General features: G+C 43.1%; 1 protein-coding gene across 11 annotated transcripts in view; it reads left to right on the top strand.

The window, feature by feature from the left end:
- TRPC3 (transient receptor potential cation channel subfamily C member 3) overlaps positions 1 to 27,499 on the top strand; it is a 175,292-nt gene that overhangs the window by 98,686 nt on the left and 49,107 nt on the right. For all 11 annotated transcript variants that reach the window (XR_016212012.1, XR_016212011.1, XM_089302565.1 and 8 more), the window contains exons 2-3: positions 10,800 to 11,571; positions 18,509 to 18,697. Coding sequence is in view for 9 of the 11 variants with exons in the window: in XM_089302565.1 (XP_089158691.1) it covers positions 10,800 to 11,571; positions 18,509 to 18,697 (961 nt within the window). In the remaining 2 variants the exon portion in view is untranslated. The remainder of the gene's footprint in view (positions 1 to 10,799; positions 11,572 to 18,508; positions 18,698 to 27,499) is intronic.

Raw genomic sequence — 27,499 nt, forward strand, 5'->3', positions numbered from 1 at the left:
GTTTTTTAATCTGCAAAATTAGTACTAAGCAGCAAATATTTTAAAATTTACTGCCGTATGTTAGTACTATAGACATGACATAAGGAATATTAAAAAAAAAAAGGTAATCATGAAACACTTATACTCAGTGAACTTGAGGACATGTTTGTCACCAGAGAGAATAACTGAGGAGACAGAAATCAAATTAAGTATCTAGATTTGTGAGCACAGTAGCAGTGTTATAAAACCAGAGGCTAAAGGGAGCAGGAACAGCTTCAGAAAAGACCCAAAGGCTTCACATTTCAGAGTGAGCAGAATCCTGCAAGTCTTCCAGGCCTCACCCAGGGAAACTTGGCCTGTTTTACAGAGGTGCAATGGAAGCTGGACCACAGAACCTAAGAAGGATGTGAACTGGTGAAGGCAGACACAGTCATATGTTCAGGGATGGAAACAAGAGGAGCTTCTAAGAGGCAGGTGCAGCAGAGTCAAGAAATCACTCACAACTTGGATGATCAGTAACATGTGATCCTGTGATCTGTCTGACAGAAGTCTTTCTCTTGAGCTCTCTACCTGCTGATCAGGAGAGAAAGATTAACCAAATGTTCAATTTGCAGCTGTTTTTTTCAAATTTTGTTTTTCTTTTTGCTTACTACACATAAATTCTTTAAAAAAATGACTTATCTATTTATTTGAAAGGCAGAGTTACAAAGAGGCAGAGGCAGAGAGAGAGAGAGAGAAGTCTTCCATCTGCTGGGTCACTCTCCAGATGGCTAGAGCTGGGCCAATCTGGAACCAGGAGCCAGGAGCTTCTTCTGGGTCTCCCACACAGGCTCAGAGGCCCAAGGAGTTGAGACATCTGCTGCTGCTTTCCTGGGCTATAGCAGAGAGCTAGATCAGAAGTAAAGCAGCCAGAATTTAAACCGGTACCCAAGTGGCACTGCAGCAGCAGCTTTACTCACTACGCCACAGCACTAGCCCCAACACACACTTATTCAACAAGTGAATTAATGGGGCCAGGTTAAGCCACATCTTGCAACACCAGTATCCCAAATTGGCACTGGTTCAACTCCTGGCTGCTGTGCTTACAATCAAGCTATCTGCTAATGCTCCTGGGAAAGCAGCAGAAGATAGTCCAAGTACTTGGACCCTTGCACCCACATAGGAGATGCAGATGAAGATCCTGGATCCTGGCTTCAGCCTGACCCAACCTGGCCATTGTGGCCATTTGGGGAGTGAATCAACAGGTGGAAGATTCTCTCTCTCTCTCTCTCTCTCTCTCTCTCTTCTTCTTCTCTCTCTGTCTCTATAACTCTGCTTTCAAGTAAATAAAATATATCTCAAAAAAAGAAGCAAGTGAATTAAGCGGTCAATAAATTAAGTAATTAAGTTAATTAAACAACTAAGCAATTATGTGAGTTGATGAAGAGGGAAGGCTTGCTCTACATTATGGAAAGGATTTGGTCAACTGATGTCACTGTGTGCCTTGAACCAGCACATGAGGGACTTTTGCTTGCTTACTCTTCTCCACTCCCCCCATCTCCAAAAGAGATCAGAGTCCCCCATCCACCATCATCATTCCAGAAAGGTGCTGGGTGGCTCATCATAGTTATTTTAATTTGATTCTATAAAGTCATCTTTTTAAAGAAATACTCTCTTGTTTGGATAAACTTGCTCTGGCTCTTGGGAAGCCACCCCTTCCTCTTTTGGTCTCTGAGCATTGGAAGCTTATGAGTGCCTGCAGGGAGGAAGCTTGGGGTCCTCTGATGCTTCTGGTGTCTGGGCCATGTTCCTTGCCTACTTGGGTGCTACTTGTCAGTGGAAGTAATGTGGTCTTGGCTTTGTTAGCTCTGTCCCTAGCTGTGGCACAGGCCCCTTGGCTGTTGTCATGGGGTCCATACCACGTGGGTACTGACGGTGCCTTGAGCAAGCTCTTGGCTCACATCACGCCACTACTTAATCAGATGAGGCTATCCCAGGACTCTAATAAAATATGCCTGGCATGAGCCGCCTACCCTCAACACGTGCTTTCCCTATTGAGTCCACATCTTGGCTTTTACTTCTGTTCTGTTATTTCTTTCCTCTCCTAAGACAGTAAGCTTCATGGCTTTACTGTCAAAAGTGAGACAACTGTCTTGCCTGCATGATGAGAGCACTCTATGATCAGCTTCCTTCAGAAGGAATCTGAGAAATAAAGGAGTTGAGCAAATCCTTTCTTTCTTTTTTTTTTTTTTAAGATTTATTTTATGGGGCCGGTGCTGTGGCACAGCTGGTTCACTCCCCAGTTGGCTGCAATGGCCGGACCTGTGCTGATCCAAAGCCAGGAGCCAGGAGCTTCTTCCAGGTCTCCCACGTGGGTGCAGGGGGCCAAGGACTTGGGCCATCTTCTACTGCTATCCCATGCCATAGCAGAGAGCTGGATTGGAAGTGGATCAGCTGGGACTTGAACCGGTGCCCATATTCGATGCTGGCATTGCAGGTGGTGGCTTTACCCACTAAGCCACAGTGCCGGCCCCGCAAATCCTTTCTTAAGACAACATCCCTTTCCCTAAATTCTACTTGCAAAATCCCATTTTTCTTGCAAAGGTATGAACATTATCTTAACCTTTTTCTTTGCATATCTGCTTTACAATTTATCTTTTTCATTTCCCCCTAAACACACCCACCCAACTCTGTTAGAACTGCAGCCCCCAGCTCCCAAGGCAGAGAGATGTCTCAAGTCAACCAGGGCAAAGATGTTGTATTTGGAAAGGCAGAAGACAAGAGCACCTCAATATATTTTCAAAAAATATCCTTGATAGTGCAGGAATACCCTTGATAGTACAGCATAAGCAGAATCATATGTTTACAGGACAGTGAAGGATGAAGCTTTGGAACAAGGGGAAAAAGATTTTCTGGGCAGGGTGAGGCAGGTGTGAGCATCCCTCAAGTCAGCCAGAGGAGTCTGGACTCCACGAAATAAGCAGCAGGGAGGCTACCAGTTTTTTGTTTGTTTGGTTGGATTGGTTGGTTGGTTTTTAAGAAAAATGTGACATGGTAAAAGTAAGGCTTAAGAAGAGCAAGATTCTGGGCTGGTTGTGGGTATAAGGAAGAGAATCAGAAACAGTGTAAAGTATTGGAAAAAACTGGAGTCACACAGGGTCTGGGTTGCTTCCCAGTTCTGCCTTTTGCTGTCTGTGCTACCTTGCACAATTCCCTTTAAGCTCTGCTTCCTTATTTATGAAACAGAGAAAATAATGCCTGCTTCGTAGCATTGATATGAGAATTAAATGCAGTAGTGCATTGAGAACACTCCATGTACACCGGATACTCAGTATAGTTTAGTTGCCTTCCCCCTGCCCTCTCTGCTGAAGAGCTCTTAGAACAGTCAGCTCTGATTTGATAAGGATCTGGAGGTGGTGCTGGCAATGAGAACCAGAAGGAAGGGTCCAGTATGACGAACATGTACAATTTTTACATGTCAATTAAAAACCAAAGGAAAAAGAAACTTTGTGATTGACAGGATCTATGACAGGACAGCGACTCATAGGTGACCTTGAAATTTCTAGGCTTCAGATACAAATGTTAGGAGGGGACTGGTTTAATGGAAAAGGTGATTTGTTGTTTTTCAGAGTGACCAGCGGACAGATAGTCTTCCTGGTGGGATCTGAGAGTAGTTGAGAAAATGAGGATTTGGGAACACAATCAAACAGATATTTTTTGAGTCTACTTTCTTTGACACACTAGGTTGGACCCTGTGGGCAGTGATGAATATGACGTGGTCTGCATATCCAAGAATGTGTGTAGTAGTGGCACATATGATAGGGTATTTATCAATATTCTGGTATTTTAAAGAAATGACATATAAAAAATAGGTTTAAAATACATGAAGTATAAGGTAATTGGTAGGCCGGTGCCGCGGCTCACTAGGCTAATCCTCTGCCTTGCGGTGCCGGCACACCGGTCGGGGCTCCGGATTCTGTCCCGGTTGCCCCTCTTCCAGGCCAGCTCTCTGCTGTGGCCCGGGAAGGCAGTGGAGGATGGCCCAAGTGCTTGGGGCCCTGCACCCCATGGGAGACCAGGATAAGTACCTGGCTCCTGCCATCAGATCAGTGCCGTGCGACGGCCGCGGCGGCCATTGGAGGGTGAACCAACGGCAAAAGGAAGACTTCTCTCTCTGTCTCTCTCTCTCACTGTCCACTTTGCCTGTCAAAAAAAAAAAAAAAGATAATTGGTATAAAACTTATGCAAGAAATCACTCAGAATGAGAAAGACTATATCAGAAATCTTGGCTAAGATGATAATAAATGGTAAGTGAGCACTTTGAGATCTAAACTAAATTCCTGAATACACTGAACCCCCTCAAAAAAAGTGAGGCTGATACCATGTAGTTTGTTTTTATTAAAAGACAAAAACTCGTTTAGAGAGAGAGGCTCCTTGAGACACAATTCTTGGTTGAGTTTAGTAATTTATCCTTGTAAAAGGTACAGTGAATTCCATAAAGGATAGTCTTTAATTGCAATTTCAAGAAGACACAGTAATCTTAAAAAAAATAGAATTCCTTGATAAGAGCAAGAGTATGAAGTTAGTCAATAACAAAGGCACTTCTCTGGGTGCTTATTTACCACGGCACACAAGTTCAGCTTCCTGCAGATCACATTTCAAACAGTAATAAAGCATAGGAAACCTAAATGAATGTAAGTCTGCTTGTCCCTTCACCTACACTGTTCAAATATGTTATTTCAACTTCACTGCTGGTGGGGGCAGTGTGACAAATGCTTAAAGGGCCGATAATGGGGGGTCTTTGACCAGAATCGTGCTGTGATTGTTATCTTGGAGATTCCTGAAGTGTAGTGTGCATCAGAATGATGGGGGATGCCCTTTTAAGGTCGTATTCCAGGACCCTGCCCCGGAAATATCTGGATTCGTGTCCTCTGGATGGGACACAGACCTCTGCCTTTTAACAGTCTCTCAGGTGAGCCCGAGGCAGAGAAGCACGCTTAGAGGTCAGATGAGTTGGAAGCCAGGTTATGAAAACAGCAGTGTTGTTTGTAATTTTGCCTTTGAATAGAGTGGAGCAGAGAATTTTCCATGGAGACACCAAAATATTTCTCAAAAAGAACTTTCAGTCTGCTTAACTGTTTAGACAAATACTAAAACTTCAGAAAGCACGAAAAAAAAAGTTTTTTGGTTGGGGGAGGGCCTCAAAATGTATATTCAGTATTTTGACGTGGGTTGCTTTCACAAAATGCCATAGACTGGGGGCCCAGATGCAGATATTTGTATTTTTACAGATGTGGAGGCTGCAAGTCTGAGACCCAAGTGTTCAGATTCTAGTGAGAGCTTTTCTCCTCGCCAGCCCTGGCCTGCAGACAGCTGCCTTCTGAGGTAGGAGGGGGAGGGAGCAAAGGGCAAGATATCTGTCTCTCTCTCTCTCTCTCTTTTTTTTTTTTTTTTTTTGACAGGCAGAGTTAGTGAGAGAGAGAGAGAGAGACAGAGAGAAAGGTCTTCCTTCCATTGGTTCACCCCCAAATGGCTGCTACGGCCGGTGCGCTGCGCCAATCTGAAGCCAGGAGCCGGGTGCTGCCTCCTGGTCTCCCACATGGGTGCAGGGCCCAAGCACTTGGGCCATCCTCCACTGCCTTCCCAGGCCACAGCAGAGAGCTGGACAGGAAGAGGAGCAACCGAGACAGAATCCGGCGCCCCAACCGGGACTAGAACCTGGAGTGCCGGCGCCACAGGTGGAGGATTAGCCTAGTGAGCTGCGGCGCCGGCCTGTCTTTTCTTATAAGGACCCTGATTCCACTATGACAGCCCTAACTGATGACCTCTTCTGAGTCTAATGATTTCTCAAAGACCCCATCTGCAAATACTCTCACATTAGGTGTTAGGGCTTTAACATGGATTGGGGTCAAGGGCCACACAGTATTCAGGCCATAGCAGTCATGTCACTGGCCGGCTGCCTCAGTCCTAGTGAAGGGACTTAGGGCCCTTGGAGAGCCTCTGGTTTTAGACTAGCTCTCCAGAACTCCGATCAGAAAGAAGCTCCTGCAGAATGCATGCTCCTGGTGCTGAATGAGTCCCCACGTGGGGTGGGGATCTGAAGGTAGGACGAGCCCTGGAAACATAGTCTTGTCAGCATTGCTGCACCCCTTCGCTCTCATTCCTCCCTTGTTTCTCAGGCTGGTGCATTGCTTATTGACTCCAACCATTCTGTCAGTCCAGATCAGTTAAGCTTGTCTTAGCACTGTAAGGAAAACTGTGCGTTTTTTTAAAAAAGATAACTTCCTATTGTCGATTCACCATGAAGATTAGTAGTGTTAAGTCAGCGCGTTTATTCTGAAATAGCAGTGTAATTTGTTCTAATTGAGAAACCTGATTTCACACTTAACTCAGTGTTAGAATCACTTTAAGAGAGAATTAGAATGATTCATGTGACTTGTGTAGTACTAAATTCACAGGTTTCAGTTCACATATACTATATGAAAGTAGAAAAATGTGAAGAAAAATGTAAAATGCTAAGAAATTTAATGTACATTAGGATCATAGGTAATAAAATTGTACTGTATGTGAGATTCAGGCTAAATGAGTAGATGATAGCTACTTTTGCCACGAAAACAAAAATAATTGGTAACTATTCAAAAGGATGGCTATATTTATGTTTCACTATAGTGAATTTTATACTGTCTATATGTATCCCATAGCTTCATGTTATTTTTTTATATACTAAGAAATGCAAAGAAAAAATAGTGAAAGAATAATTTCCTAATACTGTCAAGTCAATCTCTTTTTTTTTTTTTTTAATTTGACAGGTAGAGTTATAGACAGTGAGAGAAACAAAAAGAAAGGTCTTTCTTCTGTTGGTTCACTCCCCACATGGCCACAACAGCCAGCGCTGAGCCAATCCGAAGCCAGGAGCCAGGTGCTCCCTCCTGGTCTCCCATGCAGGTGCAGGGGCCCAAGCACTTGGGCCATCCTCCACTGCCCTCCAGGCCACAGCAGAGAGCTGAACTGGAAGAAGAGCAGCTGGGACTAGAACCGGCGCCCATATGGGATGCCGGTGCAGCAGGCGGAGGATTAACCAAGTGAGCCATGGCACCGGCCCAATTCAGTCTCTTTTGCAAGAAATTTTGCGAGAAATGTTGGGTTTTTGTAAGTTGTTTTCTTTGTAGGTAGCCATCATTAAATTTAAAAATCCTTCCATTTACATGTGATACTTTAATAAGAGTTTATTTTCCCCATTTATTTTCTTAGTACAAAGGCATAGTTATTTTCAATAAGATGAATCTAAATCTAAGTATAGATTGGGATTCTGCAAGCATGTATACTCATATAAATTCTCTTTATTGATGTATTCTATAGTCATAGCTAATGTCAATATATTATTATTAATGGTAGGAACAAAATTAATCTTTTATACAACATTGAAATTCTGGCCATTTGGAGGGAAACAGTTTATAGCTTAATAATAACATTGAAACTCAATGAAGTCAGGACCATTAATGGTCATGAAACATACTCATTACAATAATATTTATAAGGTTTGTTTGAAATCCTTATCCTGGAGTTTGGTCTTAACAAATTTCTTTTTTATACAGTTCAGTGAATGATATTTCCCAGTGCACCTAAAAATCATCATTATAATCATTATACCAACACATACACACACACCCAGCCTTGCACCCACACACTCCACTCCACATACTCCCTTACACAACACACATCCATATCCCACTGATAACAGCCAAATGTAGGGCATTTATTAACCTTCAAAAGGAATTTGATGAGGTGGTGGTCAACTAGCATCTGTATTTTTAAATCTTTGTCAACTAAGGGATTAAAATAATAAAAATTAAAAATGCTGATTTTAATAAAAACATACAAGCTGTGATGAAAACCACTCAAGATGTGCAGGAAAGGGTTTAAGTGAAAAGTAAAAGTCTTCCTTTTCCAAGGCTCTTCACAGCCAGCCCCCTGTGCCCAGGTATCACTGCCATGGGAAGCTTCTTGTGGTGCTGTCTAGAAATCGCTATAAACACATGTATGTATATATATGCATGTGTGTGTCCATATATGTATGTATACATAAATATATGCATTTAATATTTAAAAGTCAATCGCCTGACACTAACTGGGCGTTCGATTGGGGTGCCACTCATAGTACTCTCTGCTCGTTGGGGTGCTCTTTGGTTCCTTGCCTCTGCAGACTCAGGTGTGCCTGACACATTTGCCTTGGTCTCTATCCTGGAAACCTGGCAGCAGCATCTGTGCTCCTCCCTGTTCATGGGGACTGATGGCCACCTGATTCCTCCCACTGGACCAGCTCCCTAATTTAGTTGTCCATCTCCCTCGAATGAGGCCAGTTTCCTCTCTAATTCATCTTCAACCCCTGACTTGTATCCATGAAATTTTCTCTGTGATAGGAGGTATTTCTGGAATATATATATTATAGAAATAAAGCATTTTTCACCGGCGCCACGGCTCACTTGGCTAATCCTCCACCTGCGGCGCCAGCACCCCGGGGTTCTAGTCCCGGTTGGGGTGCCAGTTCTGTCCCGGTTGCTCCTCTTCCTGTCCAGTCTCTGCTGTGGCCTGGGAAGGCAATGGAGGATGGCCCAAGAGCTTGGGCCCTGCCCCCACATGGGAGACCAGGAGGCAGCACCTGGCTCCTGGCTTCAGATCTGCGCAGTGCCGGCCTTGGCGGCCATTTGGGGGGTGAACCAACGGAAGAAAGACCTTTCTCTCTCTGTCTCTCTCTCTCTCACTGTCTAATTCTGTTTGTCAAAAAAAAAAAAAAAAAAAAAAAAAGAAAAGAAAGAAAAGAAATAATTTAAATAAATAAAGCATTTTCTTTCCTAGCTACTCACTTTTTAAAAATATTTATTTAGGGCCAGCGTTGCAGCTCACTTGGCTGATCCTCCACCTGTGGAGCCGGCACCCCGGGTTCTAGTTCTGGTAGGGGCGCTGGATTCTGTCCTGGTTGCTCCTCTTCCAGTCCAGCTCTCTGCTGTGGCCTGGGGAGGCAGTGGAGGATGGCCCAAGTGCTTGGACCCTGCACCCACATGGGAGACCAGGAGGAGGCACCTGGCTCCTGGCTTCAGATCGGCGCAGCATGCGGGCTGTAGCATCCATTTGGGGGTGAACCAACGGACAGGAAGACCTTTCTCTCTGTCTCTCTCTCTGTCTAACTCCACCTGTCAAAAATTTTTTTTTTTAATTTATTTGTTTGAAATGCAGAGTCAGAAAAAGAGAGAGAGGTGTCTTCCATCCATTGGTTCACCCCCCAGTTGGCCACAACGGTAGGAGCTGAGCTGATCTGAAGCCAGAAACCAGGAGTTCCTTCCTGGTCTCCCATGTGGGTGCAGAGGCCTGAGGACTTGGGCTGTCTTCTACTGCTTTCCCGGGCCATAGCAGAGAGCTGGATTGGAGTGGAGCAACTTGAACCAGTGCCCATAAGGAATGCCAGCACCGCAGGCAGCGGCTTTACCCACTATGCCACAGAACCGGCTCCCCAGCCGCTCACTTTTATCTTTAACTGATTTGCTTCAAAAGTCAGTAATGTAGAAAAAGCTCTATCTGGTACCTTTAGGTGCAGCTTATACAAAAAAAAAAAAAATGGATGTTTAAAAGGAAGTGATTTTGAGCTTTTCAATCAGTATGAATGTTGGAACTGGGTACAGGCAGAGGTGCAGGTGTGGACAGTAGTTCAGCATCCACTGAGCTATTCTGCAGATCACTGAAATACTACTGGCACTGAACATGTTAAAATTACGTTGTTTAGCATTATCTTTCAGAGATTATATTTCTGAAAAAGCTTTTCATCATGAGCTCATGGGGGAAATCTGAAGAACTTTAGCAATTCCCATTTTTACATATGGAAATGAAATTATTTGCCCAACCTTATGGAAACCACAGTGTGAATTCAAATCACTGAACATGTAAATGAATGGTATGAATTTCATGGTAACAACTAAATTTCAGTGATGTGCTTGGGGTTGGGGTTTCACTGTACAGTGTTCTGGATATGCACTCAGTGCCCAGTTCCTTCATTCACAACAATGCTTGGGATTTTTTAAAACCATAAACAAACCACATCGTCTCAGTTAAAAAAGATAAAGGTATAATATTGGTATTAAGCAGTTCTTATTACAAAGGCATAGTTATTTTTAACAAGATGAATCTAATTGATGCTCATGTTCTGTAACTGCTTAATCTTGTCTCAGTTACTGAAAATAGAAATTCTTGTAATTGAGAGTAGGGTTGGAGAAAGACAAGTCAGGAGTCCCCTGGAGAGGAAAAAAAAATAAGATCTTGCAAGATGATTCTTGTCTGAAGTTGTAGGCTTTTGTCTGGGTGGCTGTGGGGAGGGGATCATTGTTTCCTTTAGCTACAGTAAGCCCTGATTTTGAGATCTGTGTTCTTGAAAACATTCGCTTCATTTAGCCTTCCAGCCCCCTGTTTTTGGTGCCAGGCGACTGCTGGCTTCTGTTTCCCTGAGAGCGGGAGACCTGTCAGGCCACAAGGTACAGTGAGTCCCTTCTGAACAGGTGTCGCAAGGGCGGCAGGGGTGTGTGGAGATGGCTCTTATTAGCAGGATTCCATCCGAGTGCGGTTTGCTAGAGAAAAGGGCTCTTGTTCCAAAGGGACCTCCCCAACCCTTCTCTGGGGTCAAGCAGCTCTTGTTAGCCACAGGAGCAAATTTCCAGCGAGCCTTTTGCTCCTGATCCGGCTGCCCCGGAGCCTCAGGTCTGTGGTGGGTCCTGTGTGGTCCTGGAAGGGTCCCCAGTGTGTGGGAGGAAGCAGTGTGCCCCGACATCCTACAGTTGTCTTCGCTGCTTGCCTAGGTCCATGGAGGGAAGCCCATCCCTGAGGCGCATGACGGTGATGCGGGAGAAGGGCCGGCGCCAGGCCGTGCGGGGCCCGGCCTTCATGTTCAACGACCGCGGTACCAGCCTCACGGCCGAGGAGGAGCGCTTCCTCGACGCGGCCGAGTATGGCAACATCCCGGTGGTGCGCAAGATGCTGGAGGAGTCCAAGACGCTGAACGTCAACTGCGTGGACTACATGGGCCAGAACGCGCTGCAGCTGGCCGTGGGCAACGAGCATCTGGAGGTGACCGAGCTGCTACTCAAGAAGGAGAACCTGGCGCGCATCGGCGACGCCCTGCTGCTCGCCATCAGCAAGGGCTACGTGCGCATCGTAGAGGCCATCCTCAACCACCCCGGCTTCGCGGCCAGCAAGCGCCTGACGCTGAGCCCCTGCGAGCAGGAGCTGCAGGACGACGACTTCTACGCGTACGACGAGGACGGCACGCGCTTCTCGCCCGACATCACGCCCATCATCCTGGCGGCGCACTGCCAGAAGTACGAGGTGGTGCACATGCTGCTGCTCAAGGGCGCCAGGATCGAGCGGCCGCACGATTACTTCTGCAAGTGCGGGGACTGCACCGAGAAGCAGAGGCATGACTCCTTCAGCCACTCGCGCTCCAGGATCAACGCCTACAAGGGGCTGGCCAGCCCGGCCTACTTGTCCTTGTCCAGCGAGGACCCGGTGCTCACGGCCCTGGAGCTCAGCAATGAGCTGGCCAAACTGGCCAACATCGAGAAGGAGTTCAAGGTAAGCCCCGCGCTGCTCTCCGGCGCCCCGCGCACTCACCCGTTCCCCGGCGGCTGCTCCGCTCCCCGGCTTGGCCCGGTGGAGGGGAAGTCGCCAGGGACTGGGAGTATGGTTCAGAGGCGATCTGGCGACCCCCCCACCCCACCCCAATAACGGTGCTGTGATCAATTCATTTTGAGCTGCGTGTGCCCTAACCACAGAACTGTAACTCAGGCACTGCTCTGTGTCCTGGGTATGTGTTAAAGAAAACTCGAGACTTCTTTCACTTTTGTTGAAAGGAGAGATTTAGTTAGTCCTACTGTTCCGAAGTTAGAAGTGGTAGAAGATAGAGTTTTTTGCTCCTTTGAGGGGGTGCACAGTACCTGGAGGCACCCCGATGGCCGGTCTGTGCAGGGGTGCACAGAGCCAGCCCCGGCTCTGCCTCTGCAGCTGTATCAGGCGGGAGTGCTCTCTTCACTGGTCCAAGCATTCTTACATCGGATCAAAAACAAAGTCAGAAGACCAGTGTAAGATACTATTAAAGTCATTTCTTTAATATGGCAAAATGCCTCTCCCAGAATTCTACATCTGTATATTCAAAGGGGTGAGTCTTCAGCGTCAGGTCAACTTAGAAATACAAGGACAGCAAGGTGGTTTGCCTTTATGAATTTTTAAAACAATGAATAAAATTTTCCCCCCTGAATTTTAGGTTCATTAATCAGAAGTATTTTTATAAAAATTATATGTTAATGATAGCCCGCTTTTAATTTTTACTCTATTGCTACATCCTCTTATGCATTTTGAATGGTTCTAGCTATTAAATCTGGGGCAAAAGGGTGTTTCATTGTTGCGGTAAAAAGCAATCAGACGCCCTAGCAAATTCTTGCCTCTCAAATTCCATCTAAAACATGATTGTGAAACCTATTCGCCTATTCCTTGAATTATTTTCTGGATACTGAGCTAATAGGGTTGTGGTTTCAGATCACAGAGTCTTTCACTTTTTAATGTGTTTTTTCATACTCAGGTGAGATTTACACAAATGCAACTAGTAATTAATTCAGATGAAGGAAAATCTACCTTACCCTAAGGTTCAAAGAAAATAGTGGGGAAGTACCCCACCGTCTTCCAAATTTGAAATTTTCTAGGTGTTTGTAAACCTTTATCTTGTCCTGGTGGAGAACTGGCCTTGGTGTAATTTTATTTATTAACTCATTGTACTTTTTTTTTTGGAAAAAGGCTACATATTTATAGTAAGATTTTGGGGAAAATACAAATAACAAGTATCTGTTCCCATTGAAGAGATTCATTATATAGTATTTGAAAAGACTTACATATTTGAACCCAAAATGGAATTAAGGATAGAATTCAGGTAAAACAAGCTGAAAACTTCAACTTCTGCTGAGAGACACTAGAAAATCATTCAAGTAAAATAATTATAAATATCACTCCCTTATTTTGAGGTAGTCATAAAGATAATTCTAAAGTTTGTTTACTTGCCACTATTAAAAATATCACACGAACTTTGTTTTTGTGCATTTTACTTATATTGGAAGTCTACAAGAGATTCTATAAAAGGAATATTTTCTAAGATTATATTTAATAATTTGCTAAAGATGGTGATGTTTGCAGTTCTGCCCGAAATCATCTCAGTGAAGTGATGGTAAGAGAATTTGTTATTCATAGTTTCCCCTGAAGTTGGCTGAAACCATATTAGTAATGCTTAGAATCTCCTTCGCTCTGACAGAGAGTCAACTCTGATAACTTTCAAAGGTGAGGAATTATCATAAGAGGAAAAAAGATGAGAAAATACAAGTGGGGTGTGAAGGACATCCATAAAACTGCCAAATACCCAAGGAGATGCAAAAGGTGTCATGAACTCTCAGTTCCCTTTTCTGGATTATCTAGCCAGCACTGAGCAGCCTAAACCTCTCTGAACCAAAATTAGGACAGTACTTCAGAAGTTTCAGTCCCTCAAGTCTCTCTCCTCCGAACCAAATGTGCTTTTTCTTGCCCATTCTTAACTGTCCTTGCTATTCCTTTCTTATGTCCTTCCTTTCTCTTCTTTGCCCTCTCGTCTCATGCTCCTGTCCATCTGAAGGCATCGACAGACAGAGAAAATAGTGTCCTTAGCACTGACCCAGGGACTCTGAGCCCTGGAAGGGCCATGGAAGTGAAACTCATCTCTGAGACAGCCAGGTAACCTAATTTGCCCTGTTCCACAGCGTTCACTAGATTCTGTCCAGAGGGACTTGGAGCTCAAAGTACTAGCCTTGAAATGAAAAAATAGATAATATGTTCCCTAGTGAAAAAGAGGTGATCTTTCCTCCTTGTCAAACACCTATTCTTATTCCTATTTTATCTCATCAACGCCCTGGAATGCCCAGTATCTCACCCCTCAAATTACCATGGCTTGGGTGCTCCAGAAAAGACCCTCAGCCCCCATGCAGTTTTCTAAGTTCCTTGAGGAATACAATAGGCATGGAGCTGAAAATACCTGAAGGTCATTACCCTAAGAGGTTGAACATTCTAGGATATAGATTTAGATAAATTAGTGGAGGACAGCTCAGTGACAGGTTATTAAAGAAATATTTTGGATGTGCAAATGCTGTCTGAAACTATTCTGAGAAATAGAATATTGGACAGGATGGACTCTAGGTCTAATCATCCAAATGTCAGTGGCAAGGAAGCCAGTCATTTATTAAACTCTAGGAACTCAAATTGAAATTCTCTAATTCTTACTAAGTCAATGATGCACTTTTTTTTTTTCGGTTAAAAAAAAAAAACAACACTTTTTTTAACCCCCCCCCAAAAAAGCCATTTACCTTCCCTGTGCTTCAATTTTTCTCTCCTCAAAGTAGAAAAAGAATTTCAACTTATATCACAGTAGAGCTATAAGGAAGTAGAAATCGAATAGACTCCAAAAGCAAGATAGCATTCCATTAGCATGAAGGTTCTCTAGGAATCATCTGGTCATGTAGTCCTCTCGTTTTGCAAATGAGAAAACAAAGGCTGTAGCCCAGGTCCCATTGTTTAAGCCTGGATTTGAGTGTCTAAGGGTCCCAGTCCTAGGTTGTACATCTAGTCTAAGGTACCTGGCGTTACTGAAGCACTTTTAAAGTATTTAACGTGTACCAAGCATAATTCTCACAATACCCCTATTAGGATTATTCTCATCAGGGAGATTAAGTAAACTCCACAAGTTTACACAGCTAGTGAGTGGTAGAAGCAGCATTGGAGCTCAGGACGTCTGCCTTCAGATTCAGTGCTTTTAACCACTCACTATACTATACTGCCTATTTTACTATGAGAGAAAGAGCCCCTGACTTAAGCCACCCAGAGTTGAATTTCAGTTTTCTTCTAATGGTTTTAAAGGGATTGCCGTGGGGATTAAACCATGCACATCAAAGGCAGTATGTGGAAACCTGTAGACGGGCTGTGATGGACGCTGAGCTTCACTGTTCTTCCTCTGCCCTGAGCAGGTTGTGAGGTTTTAAGCTCCTGCCTATAATGTGTGCAGTAGGTCCACCTGCTAACCGTGCAAGGCCATGGTAATGGAAGAGCAGTACGGTGAAGATGATTAGCAAAACCAAACTACGAGACGATTATTAGAAAATGATGTAGGTCAGACCAAGTGTCTAAGCCGTGAAGCAATGTGAGTGAGTATCTCTTGGTGGAGCTAACAGGCTCAATGCAGACTTCACAATTACTCTAGCAGCTGAGAAAAGGCTGTCTCTAGCCTGGAGCTCTCTATCTTTCCCTGGGAGCCCTGCATACAGGGGTACTTCAGAAAGCTCTTGGAAAAAATGGAATTAAAAAGGTTCAGCACTGTGACTCAGCAGGTTGAGCCAAAGCCTGAAACCCTGGCATCCCACAAGAGCATCAGCCTAGCAAAGCAGAAGATGGTCCATGCATCTGGGCCCGTGCGACCCACATTGGAGATACAAATAGAGTTCCAGGCCCTTAGCTTTGGCCTGGCCCAGCCCCGGCTACTGTGGCTGTTTGGGAAGAGAACCAGTGCTTGAAAGATCTCTCTCCCTTTGCCTTCCCCTACCCTCTGTAACTCTGCCTTTCAAATAAATATCTTGTAAATAAAAACTTTTTGATTAAAAAAAGGAAATTGAATTAAAAGATATGTTTATTTTGGAGCAAGAATTTTGAAATCCATGCATATGTGGGTCTTCATAAAATTCATGGAAAATGCATATTATGAAAAAACTATGCATGGATTTCAAAACTTTTCTGCCCCAAAATAAATTTACCTTTTAATTTCATTTTCCCACAAACTTCTGAAGTACCCTAGTGTGTTTAAAAGATGGCATCTCATGGCTGCAATAAAAGAAAAAAATCACCATTATCTCCAGCTCTCATTGTTCCCCGGGCTTGGGTATCAGACTTGGTGCAGCAGGAAATGTTTAGATTGTTGTGAAAGTGTTGTCCTCACAGCTTTCCTGATTACTGATTTCTTGTTTCTTGACCAATCTTTCAGTGGATGTGAAAAAATACAGTTTTCTGTAAAAATGGACAGTCTGCAGATTATGCAGGTATGCAGAAGCAGGTACTGAGGTCTCTTCAGAACATGCACAGTAGCCTCTTTTGTTTCAGATCCGTGGGGAAATGGGCATCCTGTGTCATACCAGATCGCACAGAACAGTCTGAACTAAACAATAATGTGAGGAAATTTCATCTAAAAAACGGTATTCAAAGAGGACCTTTCCATGGAAACGAACATGGATTTAATACTTCTTCTGGATGCTATAATAAAACATTTCATTAGTCTTTCAGGATTGGAAGGCAGATGGATATTTAACTGACACTCTGCATAGAAACCAGAGACTGAACATTTTATTAATTTTATCAGTTGCATGGTACCAGCTTGAATGGAAACCAAAGATTGAAGTTTTATTCATTTTATCTGTTCCCTTATGAGGGGAAAAGGATTAACTGTAACTGTTCTTTATCTGGATTTTTGATATCTGAAATGGAAACTATTCTAGTCTGTGTAGCCTTTAAACAACCTCTTCTTATTTATTTTAATGGGTGATGTAGTTTTGCCCATCAAACCAAATTAATTCTTTAAGAGAGAAAATGGAGTTCTTTGTATCTTAAGTTTTGTGTTTTTTTTTTTTTTTTCATGGAAGCCCAGAACTGTGTTCTGCTAAGTATTACTTAGTTATATCAACACATTCAGCATCTCAGAATGGGCTGAAATGAGGAACTCTGTTTTCCTCGTGTGCCACATGCAATTCTTACCTGGTTAACTCTCCTAATGAGCTGGAGTTTTAGGAACTGGAACTGGGGCTTCTGAAAGTGAAACTCTTTCCCAAGGGACAGTCCCTGACACCCTGCCTGGAACCAGTGGGCCAGAAATAGAGCTCCATTCAGAAGGTAACAGGGAGTGCTACCCAAAGTCCAGGGCACTATGTAAATATGCAAATGAAATGAAAGATTCACAGGTTATTTTTAGGAAGGTGTTAGTTCCAGTGGCCTGGAAATTTTTCTCTCAGGTATTGATATTCTGTAACCCTTGGGAATTCAATTACATATAATCAGAGAGTCCTCTCTTTGCAGTTCTGCAGGGCATGCTAATATGCCCTTCAGACAAAGGGGAACAACAAAGCAAACAACCTTCTGTATACCTAGCCACCTGTTCCCATTCTTAAAGGTCCACTTGAGTGCACTTGGGTTGGAATCACCTGAAGGAGTGTTAAATTGCAGATTGTTCAGGCCTTCCTCAGTTTCTAAATCAGTACCTCTAGGGCAGAGTCTGAGGATTTCCAACACTTTCCCAGGTGCTGTTGACACTCCTGGTATGAGGACTGCTCCTAGAGAAGCATTGTCTCCAACAAGGCAGGAGGTAGTAAAGTGGAGAAGTTGTTTTCACACGTACCAGATCTGCCATTTTAAGAAAAAGTGGCCCCTTATATCAAGATCTTGTTTTGGCTTTAAAAGAACTAAAGAGAAAAAATTCTTTTTGATTCTTTGGTCTTTCAGCATTGACATTTGGCTAACATCACTTAATATGTGCTTACTATTTTTTGGAGCAAATTTGTGATTGACAAATAATTGTACCTGTCTTTATTTATGGGGTAAAATATGATATTTTGATATATGTATACTGGATGATTGGACCAAGCTAAAACTATTTATCTTTTTTTTTTGTGAGACATTTGAAATGTACTGTTAGCAATTTTGAAACATACAGTGCATTTTTTTTTTTTGACAGGCAGAATGGACAGTGAGAGAGAGACAGAGACAGAGAGAAAGGTCTTCCTTTGCCGTTGGTTCACCCTCCAATGGCTGCCACGGCCGGCGCGCTGCGGCCAGCGCACCGCGCTGATTTGAAGGCAGGAGCCAGGTGCTTCCTCCTGGTCTCCCATGTGGGTGCAGGGCCCGAGCACTTGGGCCATCCTCCACTGCACTCCCTGGCCACAGCAGAGAGCTGGCCTGGAAGAGGGGCAACCAGGACAGAATCCGGCACTCTGACTGGGACTAGAACCCGGTGTGCCGGCGCTGCTAGGCGGAGGATCAGCCTATTGAGCCGCGGCGTCGGCCTACAGTGCATTGTTAAAACCATAATCTTCATGCCTTGGAACAGATCTCAAAAACATTCCTCTGTCTACCCGGAACCTTGTACTCTTTGGCCGCTATCTCCCAGTTCCCTCCCCAACCCCTGGTAACCAGCATTCGGTTCTTTACTTCCACGAGCTTGACTTCTTTAGATTCTACATACCAGCAGAGATCCTGGGCGTACCACTGTCAGAGCTGTCTCACGTGGCTGGGCAGGTGCTCAAAGGGCACCTGACTAAGGGAGTGAATGGAGACAAATGCAGCCTGTAAGTAACTCAACAAGCCTTGTATCTGGCTGGGGTCTAAGCTTCCTATCCAGAAAGGGACCCTAAACACTTTCTGTCGAGCTAAAGCAAATTCTCTGGATTGACCAGAAACCCTCTTGTTGTAGAATGACTACCGGAAGCTCTCCATGCAATGCAAAGACTTTGTGGTGGGCGTGCTGGATCTCTGCCGAGACTCAGAAGAGGTTGAAGCCATTCTGAATGGAGATCTGGAATCGGCAGAACCTCTGGAGGTGCACAGGCATAAAGCTTCATTGAGTCGTGTCAAACTTGCCATTAAGTATGAAGTCAAAAAGGTGAGTGGGCCCATGTTCATCCAGCATCAAGCACCATGTTAGAATAAACATATAATACCACCTATGCCATGATGCCATTTTTAAAAATAAGAATAGAGGCTATCACATCCAGCAAGAGGAACTTGATAGGGGGTTTGTGAAATGTATCTTTTCCAATCTGAACTGCATATGCAGATTTGGGATTCTTAAAAAAAAAAAAAAAAAGAAAAGAAGAATAGAGACTGTCCATCTGTATAAGTTTTTTGCAAATACAGTGTTCTAACAAACTTTATTTTAAATATTTGTCAAATTGATAGGAGTTATATACTGTTATAGTTTTTTGTTTGTTTTTTTTTTTTTTTTTTGACAGGCAAAGTTAGACAGTGAGAGAGAGAGACAGAGAGAAAGGTCTTCCTTCCGTTGGTTCACCCCTCAAATGGTTCCTACAGCCAGCGCACAGCGCCAATCCAAAGCCAGGAGCCAGGTGCTTCCTCCTGGTCTCCCATGCAGGTTCAGGGCCTAGCACCTGGGCCATCCTCCACTGCCTTCCTGGGCCACAGCAGAGAGCTGGACAGGAAGAGGAGCAACTGGGACAGAATCTGGCGCCCTAACTGGGGCTAAAACCCGGGGTGCCGGCAACTATTCTAGTTTTAATGATTTTGTGATTATAAAATTTACTTCATATGAGTGAAGATGAATATCTTTTCCTTGGATTATTTTGCATAACCCTTGCCTGTTTTCCTCCTGGACTAATTTTTTTAAATATTTTTATTTATTTGAAAATCAGAGTTATGTGTGTGTGTATATATATATATATATATATAGAGAGAGAGAGAGAGAGAGAATGAGAATGAGATCTTTCATCCACTGGTTCCTCCCCATATGGCTGCAATGGCCATGGTTGGCTCAGGCTGAAGCCAGGAGCTAGGAGCCTTGTCTGTGTCTCCCATGTGGGTGGCAGGGGTCCAAACACTTGGGCATTTTCTGCTGCTTTTCCCAGGCTGTTAGCAGGGAGCTGGATCAAAAATGGAGCAGCTGAGACATGAACTGGTACTCATGGGATGCTGGTGTCACAGGCAGCGGCTTTACCTGCTACACCACAATGCCAGCCTCTGGACTGTGGTCTTTTTAGTTTCATTTGTTGAACTCTATTTAGTAGAGCCATTAAACCTTTGAGTATAATGTAAATTTAAAATGCTATATCAAAAATAATAAATAAAATATTAAGGTAAAAAAAGAATAGAGGCCATCCATCAGTAAAACTTTTCTTCATAAAAAAGAGATTAAGAATCAATATAAGTGTTGAGAGTTAAATATTTAGAAACTCCTTTTCACCCACTGTGAGACCTTGGCTAAGTCATAAATCTTTTTTTAAGATTTATTTTTTTATTTATATGAAAGGCACAGTTACAGAGAGAGGAGGAGAGACAGAGGCAGAGAGAGAGAGAGATCTTCCATCTGCTGGTTCACTCCCCAGTGGCCACCATGGCTGGTATTGGGTCAGGCCAAAGCCAGGAGCCAGGAGCTTCTTCTGGGTCTCCATATGAAGGCAGGAGTCCAAGCACTTGGGCCATCTTCCACTGCTTTCCCAGGCCATTAGCCGGGAGCTACATCTCATGTGAAGGAGCCGAGTCTTGAACTGGTGCCTGTATGGGATGCCAGTGTTGCAGGCAGCAGCTGAACCCCTTACACCACAGTGTAGGCCCCAGTCAGAGATCTTTAAATTTTAGTTTTCTCCCATAAAGGCAGGATCATTTCTCTACCTCAGGATTTTGGTGGGATTTAAATGGATTAAGATGCACAAAACTATTCTGTGAATTGTTAATTACAGTACAATTAATAATACTATCCCTTACTTGTATACTTTTTGTAAGGCGCTGTCACATTCTTTCTCATGTTAATCCTTGCAGCAAGCCTATGTTATTATTCATTTCACTTATAAAATTGGTAAGACTGATGATGACATTTTTGTTCTATAATGAAACCATAACTCGTCAAGCTTCAATGACATGTCTAAGGTCAGTTAGTCAAGCAGGTGCCAGAAACAAAATTATTGTTTCTGTCTACTGCAGAAAAACTCTTATGTATGTCTACTTGTCAGATTGTATGAGGCTTTTAAATAATTCATGAAAATTGTAGTTATGATGTTTCACGATAATAAAAATCTGTTATTCAGAATACAAGAATTTATACACATCAGATCAGGGAGGCTCTTGTACTTTGAGAGAAGCCAGTACATGACAAGGAAGTAAGCTATTAGCAGGAGCAGATAAGGTTTTACAAACTGGTCAGTCTGTGAACAGCCGAGTCTTCTGTCTTGCTGCCGTGTGATATGGCGCTTAAGAGGACGGGCACCAGAGCCAGCCTGCAAGAGTTCCCTCCTGATGTTAGCATCAGTGCAATCATGGGCAATGCCTGTACGCATCCAAACCCTGATCCATTCATCAGTAAAGCACAGGGGGGCGTGATAGTACCTGCGTATTAGTTGTTTGAAGATTGCATAAGATAATACATGTAATTAGCACAGGCTGATACTTGGTGATTGCTCAACAAGTATTAGCTAAAAGCATTTCTACATTATGAAAATACACATAAAGAATGATGACTCCCAAACAAGTTCAGTCCTCAAAGACAGATTCTGTGTCCCTTGTACTACTTTGATCCTCAGTAGCAGACTATACCCTATGTAGATAGGAGGGAATTCTGTAAAGGATGTTAGGAAGTTCACAGAGTCATAGGAAAAGTAAAAGTTTTATCTAAACTGGGCTTCCAGAAGGCTCACCCAGAATCAGGCCCAGAACTGACCTAGTAAGGGAGTTTGTGTGGCCCAAACAGAACAATTCTGCTTCTACGGTAGCTGGCCAGCTCCTGCACCTGCAGAAGAGTGGATGCCCTGAGTCTGTTATCATCTGGCCTCTTCCAAATCAGAGGCCTGCACATACCTCTGACCAGTGAGTGGAACTCAAGCCAGTGTTTGGGTGAGCACGGAAATCTCCCCTTCCTCCCCACTGTGTGGTCAGCCGTTAATGACATATCTCCCCTGCTGTAATAAGACAGTCAAATTTGAAGATTCTCAGTAAATTGACTTTTTAAGGAAATTATCGGTTACAAGATAATTAAATTGTCTAGACTGCCCTTCTTTCAGAGCATTCTTGCTAGTTGAGATTTTGCTGTTTGGGGGAGGGGATATAATTTTTCAACAAGATTGATTGGAAACTATTTTTAGAAAGCTGTCTGGGCATATATTCACAGATCTTGCACTACATATCTCTTCTCTTTGGCACCTGAGAGGAGAAAATTGATTTCAGTTGTCACAGGTTTTTTATCATTGCTTTGAAAGTGTCATATTAGCAGAGACAGCTCATGTACAGATGTGCTTCTGTTAACCAAACTGTCTTGCAGAGTGAATGTTTCCAGCATGTTAATTTTAAGTAAATCAGTGTGTAGGTTGCATTGTATGGTGTCATTAATAATAAATCTGCTATCAGTCAACAAGCAGGAATTTTTTTAAAAAAAGTATTTATAACTGGAAGGAGATTTAGGGCTTGGCAAGCCCTTCTGGTTTTGTTTGATGCTATAAAAAGAATATTCATTAAAGTCTTTGATTTGGCATCTTCAATCAGTAAATGTATATAAGAACTCTATTCTGGAAAGCCCCCAAGCCCCAATTCCTTCTTTCTTTCTTCCTCTTCAGGTTTTCTTCATTTTTACTCACCCACTTCTACTCTAACAAGGAGGAAAAATACCAGTCCCACCTTCTCCTGCAGCTTCATTTTCCCACCATCTCATTTCCAGCCCCAAACAAAACTACTTTGGGTGGTAGTGATACACAAACCCCACTCACTGTGTAATTATACATAAGCTATTGGGATTTCAAAATAACTTGATAGGATATGGACTTTTTTTCCACCTGATAACATAAGGAACTCATATTTATTCAAATCAACCCATCATTCTACCAAGGGAAACCAGTTTTATGTAATTTTGAGCTGTTTGGATCCCATAAGAGACTCAAGAAGTCTTTCTTCTGCCACCTGCCCAAGATCTACTCCCAACTGAAGTCTATTGGCTTCTGGCTGAGCTCAGAGTTCCCAGAGCTCAGCTATTCCCTTGGAGTCAAATGAGTTCAGCCCAATGCCATTTAGAGCTTGATTATAGTTAATGTAGAAAATGAAAACATGATAGACCAAAATAGGAGATGTTTCACCATGAGTTTAATTTCATGTGGGAAAGGACTTCAAATGTAAAAATAGTAGAAGAAATATCAAAATAAAAATCTAAGTATTTTGATGACATACAACTTAAAGCCTCCGTATATCAGAAAGATCATAAACAAAGATGTGAAGCGCAAACTGGAAAAAATGGTTTTCTCAATTATAAGTTACAAAGTATTGATACTCTTTCTAGAAAGAGAGACAGAAAGAAAGAAATAGGGCTGAGCAGACAACTCAGTCACCACCTCCCTCGTGTGTAACAGAGAACCACTTTGAGCCACCACTTGCTGCCTCCCAGGGTAAGCATTAACAGGAAGCTGGAGGGGCAGGCGCTGTGGCATAGCGAGTAAAGCTGCTGCCTGCAGTGCTGGCATCCCATATGGGTGCTGGTTCGTGTCTTGGCTGCACCACATCCCATCCAGCTCTCTGCTATGGCCTGGGAAAGCAGTAGAAGACAGCCAAAGTCACTGGGCCCCTGCACCCACGTGGGAGACCCGCAGGAAGCTCCTGGCTCCTGGCTTCAGATCAGCACAGCTCTGGCCATTGCAGCCAGTTGGGGAGTGAACCATCAGATGGAAGATTCTCTCTCTCTCTCTCTCTGTGCCTCTCCCTTTCTCTCTGTAAATCTGACTTTCAAATAATATAAATCTTTAAAAAACAAACTAATTTCCAGGAAGCTGGAAGCAGAAGCACAGCTGGGACTTGAAACCAAGCAATCTGATGTGGGATGCAGGCGTTCTACCAGTGTCTTAACTGCTACATGAAACAAACTGATATTCTTTTTCTTTTTAAATTTATTTATTTGAAAGGCAGAGTTACAGCAAGAGAGACAGAGACAGAGAGAAAGGGGGGGGGGAGGGAGGGAGGAAGGAGATGTATATTTATATAAAAATACTATTTTCCCTCTCTCAAAGCATCAATGAATAAAACATTGCAGCTCTCAATGCTGTTGGTGTAACAGGCCATCTTATGCCTGTGTCTTTTCTATCAGAGAGTGCATTTTGAAGATTAGTCATCCTAGAATCATTTCTGAATGGTCTCTAAGTGAAATTATTAAACTCTAAGGATATTAAACACTATTACTGTTTATAGAGATAACCACATTAACCTATAAAAGAAGAATGGAACAATGGGAGGGGAAATTGAATTTTCTGAAATAGTTACAAGAAAATTAACTTTTAGGTGGACACACTAATTTTGTCCATTTAGAAGAATGTACTATTTTTCCCTGTGCCCCAAATCCTTGAGTTCTAATTCTCACTGTGCCTCCATCATGCTCTGTGATGTGAAGCTGAAAATCAGTCCTCACCTCCCAGCATAGAAATAACGAGTTCTACGTGCTTCGCAGTGAAATATCTCTCTAAATAAATGATACTAGAACTTGTTAGACCACTGAATCTGGGAAATTGGGCTTTGGAGAAGGAGGAGAACATACCTGCTATATTTTGGGAAGAGTTTTTTTTTTTTTTTTTTTTAAGTGTAGGAATGTCGCTTCCCCTCTTCGTGGCGGAACGACACTAAACCCTGCCTAGGCTTCATATCCGAGTCACGGCACCATTATGTCGCTCCCCCTCTCCGTGGAGGAACGACACAGGACCCTGCGCTGTTCTTTCGTCTGCTCGGCCCTTCCCGGGTTTGCTGCTGGTTCTTCCCGGGTTGGCTACCGACCCTTCCACCTCCGTGGAAGGGCGGTTCCCCCTGCCACTTTCCCCACTTCCGCGGGGGAGCGGCACACCGCCGGCCAGCTCTCTGGGGGCTGCTCAGGTGTTCCTTCAGGTGTTCCTTCAGATAGATGTTCCTGGTGCATGTTGTCTCTCTCCTCCTTTATAGTCCTCTTCCACCAATCCCAACTCTGCTACCCACACGCCGAGTACGCTGCTCTCCTCCAATCAGGAGCAGGTCCTACAGTTTATTGGTTGAACTGGAGGCAGCTGTGTAGAAGCTGTTCACTCCTCTCCCAGCGCCATATTGTGGGAGAGCAGATGCATAGAATAAGTCTTAATTCCAGTAACAGTCTAGTCCGAGTTGCTCCCCACATAGGAAAATCTAAAAAAGCTACATCCAGCAATATAACCACATCTAATTCTCCATAGTGCATCCACTTTCTCTGCAGAACGTGTGCTGGGAAAGCCCTGAACTTGAGAAAAACAATGAAAGTGGTGAATACAAGGACACTTCAAAAAGTTGATGGAAAAATGGAAGAGGTTTATTTCAGAGAAAAAAAAAATCCATGAAATCCTTTTTTGTTTTTTTGTAATAGAGAATTTTCTATGACCTTCTGAAGACCCCTCATATACTGTAAAGACTGTAAGGGACCATTGCTGGCCAGCACAGACCTGAGTACTGCACTCTGTAGACTCCTGTCCTGCTTGGAGCTCAGGCACCAAGAGATAACAGAGTATTTTGCACTCAGTGAGTTTAACAGTCTGGAAAATCTGTACAATATAAGTTTTGTTTTATATTTCACAGTTCAATGAACTTTAAAAAGAAATTGAATTAGCTAGTTTTTATTCACAAGAATATTTTCTTTTAAACTGTATGAATTGTATATGTGACACCGTCATTGAAAACAGAGTGGGACTGGCATTGTGGCATAGCTGGTTAAGTGCCACCTGCAGTGCCATAGGGGTACAGGTTCAAGTCCTGGATGCTTTACTTCTGTTCCAACCCACATGGGAGACCCGGAAAAAGCTCCTGGCTCCTGGCTTCCACCTGGCCCAGCCCCAGCTGTTGTGGCAATTTGGGGAGTGAATCAGCAGGTAGAAGATCTCTGTCTCTCCCCCTCTCTAACTCTTTCAAATAAATAAAAATAAATCTTAAAAAAAAGAACTGTTATTAGCAGTTTTTGCATAACAGTATTCCCCTGACGACAGTTCTTTTAAAGCCTGATTTGATGAAAAGATCCTGTAGCATAAAATTTTTAAATGTGTTTTAATTCATTTTTTAACAGATTCAATATAGTTCATATAAGTAGTCCTCCCTTCCCCTATAACATACAATTTTTGAGTTGAAAATCATTTGTTTTCTACAGCTTGCCCTTATGGTTGGTTCAGTTTGTGATTTATTAGTCATTGGATAGGAAAAATATGTTTGTTCTGAATGCTGTGATAATTTTGTTCCATTGAAAGATTGAGATTTTCTTGTGTGTCAAGCATTCTCACTTTAAATCAGAAAACCTCAAATAGGGTATTATTTTTGTAATGACTTCAATTTGCTGGTCCACTGAAGTTGGAAAACAGCATACAAATTTTATCCAGCTGGCTATGACTGGTGTGGCAGCTGGAGATTTTTTTTTTTTTTTTTTTTTTTTTTAGGAAGTAAAATAGTTTTAAGAGCAAAGGTCTCTACACTAATCTAAAGTCATCAAAAAGAGAAAAAATTAATCTCGTAGAATGATTAGTTTGTTTTCCCCTCACTTGGTAATATTGTCCTGGTTTTATTTTCTTTTTTAAAATGCCCCTTATGTACTTGTATTAGAATTTTAAATCACTGGAGGAAAATCTGTATGCTTTAAAAGAAATCAGCAGTTGTTATATGGTCAGGTATTGTTATCTCAAATGAGAGAATAGAATTAGTAGTATAGGGAATGTTCCTGTTAAGTGACATTTTAAAGTGTAACAGGTAAGATGCAAACACCATGATTTCGGCTACTATTCAGCATATAGAAAATGTTTACACTGTATTGTAGAAATCACAGAGAGGGGCTGGCGCTGTAGCGTAGCGGATTAAAGCCCTGGCCTGAAGCGCCGGCATCCTATATGGGCGCCAGTTGTAGTCCTGGCTGCTCCTCTTCCGATCCAGCTTTCTGGAAAGCAGTAGAAGATGGCCCAAGTCCTTGGGCCCCTACACCCGCGTGGGAGACCTGGAAGAGGCTCCTGGCTCCTGGCTTCGGATCGGCGCAGTTCTGGCTGTTGCGGCCATCTGGGGAGTGAACCAGTGGATGGAAGACCTCTCTCTCTGTCTCTACCTCTCTCTGTAACTCTGTCTTTCAATAAATAAAATAAATCTTTAAAAAAAAAACACACAGTGAATCAGATTGATCATCACATGCATGCCATATGGAAAAGAACAACTTCCACAAGTCTTTGAAGTTGTGCAACCTTAGTTTAGGTATAATCAATGCCATAAAGCATGTCTTCAGATTTAAAGATTAGCTCAAGAAGAGGGAAATGGGAGCCATACTACAGCATTAACATTTGTCTTCAAATGTTTAAAACCTAAGACTGGTGTCTCAGTCCATCTGTGCTGCTATTACAGAATACTTGAGACTGGGTAAGAAACTAATTTTCTTACACTTTTGGAGACTGGGGCATCTGGTATCAAGGCAGTGAGAGGTTAGGTTATCTGGTGGAGGCTATCTTCTCTGGAGGGGAGGGACTCTGGGTCCCTAGTCCTAGCAAAAGAGTGAAAGAGCAGCTAGCCAAATGCTTTGTGATGCTGGCTTTGTAAGGGCTTTAATCCCATTAACAAGTGAGCAGCCCTCATGGCCCATTCACCTTTTAAAGATGCCACCTATGAATATCGTAAACTATCTTAACGCTATCTTAAACAACTGATTTTTGGAGGCAACACCTCAAGCCACAGTAACCAGCCAATCTCAAAAAGGAAA

This window comes from Oryctolagus cuniculus, chromosome 8 (genome assembly GCF_051225735.1).
Source record: "Oryctolagus cuniculus isolate XC-2025 breed Fujian yellow rabbit chromosome 8, ASM5122573v1, whole genome shotgun sequence".
NCBI classification, from domain to species: domain Eukaryota; kingdom Metazoa; phylum Chordata; class Mammalia; order Lagomorpha; family Leporidae; genus Oryctolagus; species Oryctolagus cuniculus.